The 8900-nt window shown below is 43.8% G+C and overlaps 1 protein-coding gene across 1 annotated transcript in view; it reads right to left on the reverse strand.

The window, feature by feature from the left end:
• Nucleotides 1-8693, reverse strand: part of RAD23B (RAD23 homolog B, nucleotide excision repair protein) — a gene marked incomplete at its 5' end in the record, with an annotated part of 51550 nt that extends 42857 nt beyond the window's left edge. Inside the window, 3 exons of the mRNA XM_019517080.1 lie at nucleotides 3026-3105; nucleotides 8503-8584; nucleotides 8682-8693. Coding sequence (XP_019372625.1) covers nucleotides 3026-3105; nucleotides 8503-8584; nucleotides 8682-8693 — 174 coding nt within the window. The remainder of the gene's footprint in view (nucleotides 1-3025; nucleotides 3106-8502; nucleotides 8585-8681) is intronic.
• Between the last annotated feature and the right edge of the window lie 207 nt (nucleotides 8694-8900).

The following is an 8900-nucleotide window of genomic DNA, read 5'->3' on the forward strand; positions in this document are numbered from 1 at the left end:
CTAGGATGATGTAGTTGGGGCTGGTCCTGCTTTCAGCAGGGGTTGGACTAGATATGACCATTTCCGTTGTCCTCCACGCCCTGTGCTGGGCAGAAACATGCAAACAGGCAAAGAGAAGCTGACATTCATGAACATGAGGCTTGCTGTCCATTCAACTTCATCTCGAAGTCAAAGGCAGTAAGTGGAAGGTGGTCAATTTACGACCTTGCTGTGGGACACCAGGATACCCGGGGCAGCACACATCACCAACTTTCCTCCCAAGGACACCACCAGACCCATCAGCAAGCTTATGTTACAACAGTATTTGCTCTGATGCCACCAACCAGGATTCACAACATCAGAATCTGGAGCAGGGCTTCTTACATTTACAATACAATCCCAAAACCACAGCAACTCAAATCAGTACAGCCATGCTGCAACTTCTTACAACAAAAACCTTATGAAAAGAGCAACAGATTCCCTCAAGTCATCATCACCTAGAGTACCCAGCATGAAGTGGGCATATCATTAACGACTCCAGCTCCTCCTGGATAATGAAGACCATCTCAAGGCAGTCTTGGGGGGAAAAAGCAAGTCCAGGCTTATCGCTCTAGCACACTATCTAAATCCTGTTCTTCCCAAGCTCCAGCTCCTGCTACAGCTCCAGATGCCAGCTGTGACCCTCAGTCAACACAGACCACCAAGCTACTCACAGCATAACATCTGGAGTTCATTCATTTATTGCTTTACCAATGTCATGTAGACAATCCACTGCTTACAATGGCTTTCTGCTGCCTACGTTGGCCAGACAGGAAAATCCTTGCATAAAGTCACCAGCTCCTGAAACTGGAATAAGAAATCATACAGAGGCTAGATTGTGTTAAACATTACCTAGACTAGCTTTTAACTCCAGCTACTTATTCCCATGCCCCTCAGTGCGTTAACTGCCTTCTTTATTTGTACTGACCATGTCAACCTACCTTCTGCCTCTCCGCCATGCCCCTCCCTTATCTTTTTCCATCATATTTAAATTCCTATTTCCTATTTTATACCCTTTCTTTCTGCAAGTCCACTCATGGAATCTGACAAAGTAGGCAAAAGCTCATGCCTCTCTGAATCAGTTAGTCTTTAAGGTGCCACCTTGCCCTGCCTTTGGCCTGGTTGATATTATGGGATCTACACTATGCAAGTTACATTGCTGAATGCCTGTGTCCACATCTACTTGCCACAGGCTAGCAGGGTTGAGTCATATTCCTGCCAGAACAGGGACAACACCAGGTCATCAGAACTCAACAACCGCTTATTCAAGATGAATCACTGCAAGAAAACTGATTTACTCAAATACAAGAAGGTACTGCCTCTAAGACTGAGGGGGATTTAATAGCAGCTTTCAACTACCTGAAGGGCAGTTACAAATAGGATTGGAGCTAGACTGTTCTCAGTGATGGCAGATGACAGAACAAGGAGCAATGGTTTCAAGTTGCAGCAAGGGAAGTTTAGGTTAGATATTAGGAAAAACTCTCTCACTAGGAGAGTAGTAAAGCATTGGAAAAGGTTACCTAGAGAGGTTGTGAAATCTCTCCATCCTTGGAGATCTTTAAGACCTGGCTAGACAAAGCCTTGGCTGGGCTGATACAGTTTGGGACAGTCCTGTTTTGTCTGAGCAGGGGTTGGACTAGATGACCTCCTGATGGTCCCTTCCAACCCTAATTTTCTATAATTCTATTTCATCAGAAGGGAAAGTGGAGTCAATGAAAAATTTCTTGTTGCTGGAAAACAGATGACAAAAGCAGCTTTTGAAAAGGACTTACATAGAAGCCTTCAGAGGCACAGGAGCTGTTGTCAATAAGGGAGATGCTTGGATATGCTCTTTTGTAGCAGTGCAACAGCTTGTTTTAAGCAAGAAGACAGAAGTTGGGGAAGGGCAAATTAAGCTGAAAGACTCTATGTTGAAGAAGGCAAACCACTAACTGTAACAGCGTAAATCTGGATCACCGCAAAGGACAGAACTCATCCTAAAAAAAGAGCTAAGCTTCTTTACCACATAGGATGCTTATGGATACAGGAAGAATCAAGTCTTCCTAAACAGAGATGGACAACCGTACCTCATCACCCCTAACTCATACAATTTTCTTAATATTCATTTCTAGTTCATGTCATTACGTAACAGATAAAATGCTCTTGCATAAAGGTATTTGTAGCCGTTTCTTTAGATTCATGTCCCTGGAAGAGTTAAACTGTAAACAAGAATGCTCCGCACTCCCAGCACGACTCTGGGAAAGGAGGGGCTCAAAATATGTAGGAAGCTTAAGGAGTTGGTGCAGGTCCCTGGGACCAGGCAGCTGGACCACACACTCCAGCTCCCAGGAGGCTCTAAACAGAGGGCTCACACCACAGATGAGAAGCCTAAATATGATTTCAACCACTGTTTCTATTCAAATTCCAAAGGTTAAGTACACTTGGGTGGCAAACTGGTGAACAGCCAGGATCTGTCACAAGAACACCCTCTAAATGACAGCTGTGGCAAATTAAAAGCTTGCAGGTCTGCTGCTCTGCACATTTTTTTTCCTTTCCCAGCCTAAACCGTTGAAACTAGCACTACAGAGACATGAGCTCTGAAAGGTAGTAGACGCTCTGGGAAATCCTATGCCATGCAAATCATTATAGAACCACTGAGATTCCAGGTTCTTCCTTCTTTACTGAATAAAATCATAAAGGAAGAGAGTTGTAGGCAGAATAGAACATGAGAAGGTCATAAGAAAGAGTAGACAGCAAAACAGATTCCACTTATCACCCGTAAGTCCAAATGTAGCTGGGTTTTTTGGTACTCTTGCACAAATGTTCACCATCTCAGCTATGTGCTGCATAGCACAAGCACAGGTGGTAGCTAAATACAAGACTTCGAGTGAATGCTTTTCATGGCTAGCCACAACCTTCAGGTAATAAACTTTTAGTGATTCAGGGTATGCTTACACATACAAGGCTGAAAATCATGATAAAGATTTTACACAAGTATATAGTTTTGAGAGAGACAAGCACATCTTACCTTTGTCACCATAACCACTACAAAGTTCTTCTCATCAATTTTGTATTCTTTAAGAGCAGTATCATCATTAAGGATTTTTCCTAGCAAATTAGAGACGGAAGTTAATGACAAATCATTTAACATGTACTTGATCTCAGATTTCCAAATGCCTCAAATCTAGCGTCATACAGACAAAATTCACAAGTCAAAGAACGTTTCACATTAAACTTGGGGCAGAGCTCCCAAATAACTTGCCTACTGGATCTTCCATGGCACAAGCTTTCTGAAGCTCGTTCCATCAATTGCAATGGTGCTCAACCTTTTTCCCCAGGGGTCCCTGGTTCCTCTGTGGGTCAGATCCGGCCAGTGGCCCAAATCTGGCACCCAGATTGAGTGTGGTGGGGTCTCATGCAGCCACACAGAGGGGCGCAGGAGAAGCTTGGCCCCAATTCAGCCATGTGGGGAAAGAGTATGGCCCTGCCCCAACTCTGCCACACAGGGGGGTGAGAAGGGCATATGACTCCAGCCTCATTCAGCCACATGGGGAAAAAGGGGCCCTGGTCCAGCCCCAATCTGTCTGTGTAGACATAATAGAGACACGGGGTGTAGGAATTTGAAGCAGGGGGCAGGGGTGGTATTAATCAGGGTTGGGCAAACTCTGGCCCATGGGCCAGATTAACCCAGCAGCAGACTCCATTTCCCAGCAGCCCCTGCCTGCATTGCTGCAGACAGTTTCTATGGAGACCCCAGGAACAGTGGGGCCACAACACCATGTGGCCCAGCATTTCCATGGAGAGCAGTCCCAGCCATGCTGGCAGAGCATGCAGTTGGACAGGGAGCTGCTCCGGGCCCAGGATCTTGTGGTGGTGACAGTGTGATCCAGAGCTGAGGCGGAGCCGTGATCCACTGCCTACAAACCCTGCCCTGGAAACCCTGGCCTCATGCCGTCATGGTTCTGCCACTGTTGAAGCCTCCATGGAAACTGGCTACAGCAATGCAGGCAGGGGCTGTTGGGAAACGCAGTCCGGCCGCCAGCCAGATCTGCCATTTTGCCCACATTTGCTTAGTATTAACGGTCACTGCTCCCCCGCCACAAAATTTCTTGAGCTGTAGGGAGCCCCACGGACTGGATGCCATGGATCTGTAGGCTACATCTGGCTTAGGGACTGGAGGTTGAGTACCCCAGTCTATTCTGACAATATCTGGCATCATGCCACTGAGATGCAATTAAGCATACTAGTCTGACGTCAAATAGAACACAGGGTAGATTTGCACTTCATAGCCTAACCAAAGTAGATATACAGATATAGATATACAGATATATAAAACAAGTTTTCATAAGCTGATGTTCACTTCATCATACCAATGCTAAACACTCTCCAGAATTGTCATATCTAATAATAAAATCTTATTCTAGATTAATTCTGGAATGCTAAAGGTTTGTCTAAAGTGCCCAAGGTACCAAAAAAAAAAATTCAGTACCATCCATGCTTCATATCCCTCTTGCCCTCCCGTCAGCCCTTCAGAGTTAGGAACCCATCTGGAATTTCTGCCATCAGCATAATTGCCCCTATGTCAGGGCAAGTTTGCAAAACTGCAATGTTACCAATTTACATAGAGAAGTCCAAAAAGGTTAGCCTTGCATGGAACTCAGGCTTCAATTCTTCATTCTGATCTTCACAGAAGCACTAAGATAGAGCACACCACAAAAATGATGCCTCCCTCCCCTTCCCCCCAAAACATGGCTGCCTTTCTAGTTTGCATTGCAAATTTAAACACCCATTGTTGGGCAGTGTGTTGGCATGAAGCAAGAGATAGTGCCAAGTCAAAAATGTACTTGGCTCTTTTATACAACAGTTTTAAAACCTGTGTAACTTACAAAATATTTACATCATCCAACAATCTGTTTTTACAGCAACACTAAAGGTCTTCAAGAAGCAAATGAGACGAGGATAGAGGCAAGTAGGTTTCCAGATAGGTAGTGTGACAGTGAGCTTATCTACTACAGAATACTATACACAGATTGCCTGTACTCCTCTTATTCAATGATAAACATTGTGCATGTATGTCCATACACACGCAAGAGACAGACTTTCAAAACTGACTCCCTTCATGAATGGGATTCAAAATAGTGTACCAATAAACTACAGCTGACAGGTGTGGGTAAACATGAATGAAACAGAACAGTCCATCTTTCCATCACAGCCTCGCTACGAGACTTAGGCTAGGTACAGACGTTGTACCTATCGCTCTTTAAACAGGTAGAAAGAGCTCTACAGCCCTAACTGAACAGACATTTACGGCTCTTAAAGCACCTTAAAAATACCAGATCATGCTCTAACTTAACCCTCGATGGATGAGGTATCAGATTAAAGCACTTTCTGTTAAAATATTTTATTGAATGTCTGTGCCAGATCCCACTGAGGATTAATTTAGAGTGCAATCACTAACATCCCATGTGGTTTTGCACAAGGCTGCGCTCTAATCTCCAGTAGCATTCCTGACAACCTCTGATCGCAGCCCCGCATGCTACCTGGCAGGGGCTGGGAGGGCTCCTGCCCCTGCAGCTGCCCCAGCCCAGAGAAGTACCACTTCCCAGCCATGAGAGCTGCAGGGGAAGGAGTCCAGGGTCTCTCTTCCAGCAGCCACACAGGCTCTGCCATGCCGCTCTGCCATGCCACTCTGCCATGCAGATTTCCCCCAAGCTTTCAGGCATGGGTCTCAGCTGGGGGCCAGGCTGCGTCCACAGGGCAGAGATGCTCCGGGGGGGCAGGGCTGGGGAGATGGTCCTGCTGGCCACTCCCGAGAGGCATGCAGGAGTGCCCCCAGGCTGCTGGTCACAGCCTGTGCAGGCAGGCTCCAAGCCCCCTTTCTCCTATACATTGAACGGCATGTGTGTTTAGTTTTGCACCAACTAAAGTGGTACACTTAAAGCACTTCTGACTCAGGCTTCTTGAATGTCTGTACCTAGCCTTAAACCCTAAATGGTTTGTTCAAAAATGAATAAACACAGGTAGAGCCAAGATGTAACACCCAACTCCTCAGAGTTGCACTAGTCTATTTAACCACAGAGGATCCACAATTTAATTTGTAAACTAACCAAGGAAATGACTCCTACCATGCATATGAACAAGACCCATCCTCCACCACATACAACGTAGCTGTCTAGGTACTACCTAATACAAATATGTGTCTACAGATAATCCTCACTTCCTCAATTAATCCTCAATTTAAAACAGTGATATTCAACCAGGTGGAAGCATCTGCATTTGATTCACAAGATAAATGCAGAAATTTCAAATCAGAATCCACAGCATCAAAATTGTTCTGACCTGCTGTGGCCTTTCTAAATTCTTTGCAACAGAAGAATTGCCCTATTATTTTTCTGCAGTTGAAAAAACAAATGAACAAGAGAGAGTGAAAACTAAAAACTGGCATTTTCCAAGGAATGTCTCAAGCCTAGAAAGACTGAAAACTACTGAATTAAACAGGGGTGTCAACTTAATCCAGTCCCACAGGCTGCATGAAGGGCATGTGGCCTACCCGTGGGCCAGATGGGGCCCACTGACTGACCCCATGTGCTAGATCCAGCCCACAGGCCTGGTCCAGTGCAGGAGTCTCAAGAAGCACATGCCCTGGACCAGCTGTGTGTTGCCTGCAGAGTGCATGCCATATCCTACTTTGTGAGCCAGATGCAGAACAGACTGGCCCTGGCCCTGCATGGCACATGGCACCCATGACAGTGTAGCTCTGCCCACTAGGTCTGGTACATAAGGCTTGTCTATCAGCCCGGATCCAGAGCACCAAGCCAGTCTGGCACAGGCATCACATGCAATGCAGACCCCAGACAGCCCCACACCACATGTAGCCTGCTCCAGATAGGCTCCATGTGCCACAGGCAGCACACAGTTCTGAGGCTAGTGCATACTGCAGGTGGCATACCAGTCAGAGACCTACAAGCAGGACTGGGTGGGATGACAGGGATCCACAAATTGAATATCTGACACCTCCGATTTAAAGCAAACAGCACATTTTACCAGAATATGGTTCTCTTAAAGGCAGAGAATCAGAAAGCCAAAGCCACGGCTCACTGTAAACAAAATATAAAATCTGCTTGAGAACAATTCCAACAGGCTCCTGCAATGCTTTCCTAAAATATTAGAAAAAAGCTGCATTATTTTTTTTAAACAGAAACAGTATACACTAAGTCTATGGAAGTATGAGTCATGACTGCTTAGTCCAGACTTTTAGTCCAACTTTTGCTTCCTATTCCCCACCCCTGCTACTTCAGGTTAGATTGAGTGCACACTAATGCTTTAAGTAGAAGCAAGAAAGAAGATATGTAAAGTTGAGTTAAATTCTTCTTCCCTTATGCCATAATTTTTATTTTAAACAGAGGGTCTGAGATTTCATACAAATTAAAAGTACATCCATGAAACACTTAAAAACTGAATGCTGATTTCCAAGTTCAATCTGAGTTTTCTGTGGTGTTTTGAAATTAAGCGCGCTTGTTTTTTCGTCCTTGTCGTATTGGCAGGCACCAACCGTAACCCCATTTTAAAAGGAGCTTCTTTACAGGCCTTTGGTTAAGAAGAAATGAACTTAGAGCTTTCCATGTGAAAAGGGAGACTCCAGACTTGAGAAGGTATCTTCAGTCTCTTAAAACTACAGGAAAGATGCAACTTAAGGAGTAGCAGAATTAAGGAATGGTAGGAGAGATAAAAAGAGCTGCTTTCAAACATGAGGAGCCTTTTTAGGGGGAAAAAAAAAACAACCTTGTAGGACTAATTTTGGCTAAACTCAAACATGAAGCAGTGGATTCATGTATTAAGGCCAAAAGAGACCAATCAGGCAGGTGTTCAGATTGGATTGTCAAACTCCAAGTCATTCTTGTACCAAGAATATAATTAAAGCCCCAATATCTAACTGGCCACAGGCAGCTTTTCATTGATACACACTCTATGTTTCTACCTGACTCTGTAACGTATCAGAGCTTAAAGGTGTTACAGGTCCTTTTGTTTAACAGGCTGTTTTGCCACTGACTGAAGACTAAATAATGTATCAGACCAGCTTACTTTTAATACTCTAGTAGAGTTAAAAGGAAAGAGACACTATAAGAATATAGGACAAATGGAATAAAGGACAAGAGTCAACAACCACTACAACAAAAGGCATGATTTGATCCATCTAGTAAGGCATTATATGACAACAAACAGAAGAACAAGTCCTACTTCAACTTGATATGTGCTAGCCACGTATGAGTCTCATGGCAGATCAGTGAACATAAAACAAAGCTAACTTTTTTCATTTTTTTTTCTTTTTAAGATTGCAACTTGGAAAAATACTACTGAGAGCTGATCCTCTGCTATTACAATAGCCTGTTTAGTTTTTTGTTCAAATCACAGACGTATCAAAAGCTTCAACACTCAGAGTAAAATAATAATTGATAAAACAGTTATTTTCTGTTCTACATGCATTATCTATTTGAGGTGTATTACCTGCATAAATTAGTTTTTGACCAGCCACTGGAAAAGCATCTTTCCCCTTCTCCAATTCAATTTTCTCTTTCAGCGCCTTCACCTAGAACATACAAATGGTCCTTGTTAAAGGAAAATAACTTCATACTCCAAACAGCATGTTAACTACAGCAAACAGAAACTGAAAGAATTTCAATCACATTTTGAGCATGATGTCACATATGTCAGACTGCCAAAGAGCTTTCCTCCCAGCCTCCTCCTGAAGCAATAGTACAACAAACTTTTTCTGCTTAATCAAGTTATAATCCAATATCACATTACATTTACTCCCCAAACCTGCATTAAATAGAGGAATCAGATTTAGACAAAGGCAAAGATACATTTTAAAGAAGAAAACAGACATTCTACTTAGTGACCTA

The sequence above is a fragment of the Gavialis gangeticus genome, unplaced genomic scaffold, assembly GCF_001723915.1.
Source record: "Gavialis gangeticus isolate Ggan-Ray unplaced genomic scaffold, GavGan_comp1, whole genome shotgun sequence".
Lineage (NCBI taxonomy): Eukaryota > Metazoa > Chordata > Crocodylia > Gavialidae > Gavialis > Gavialis gangeticus.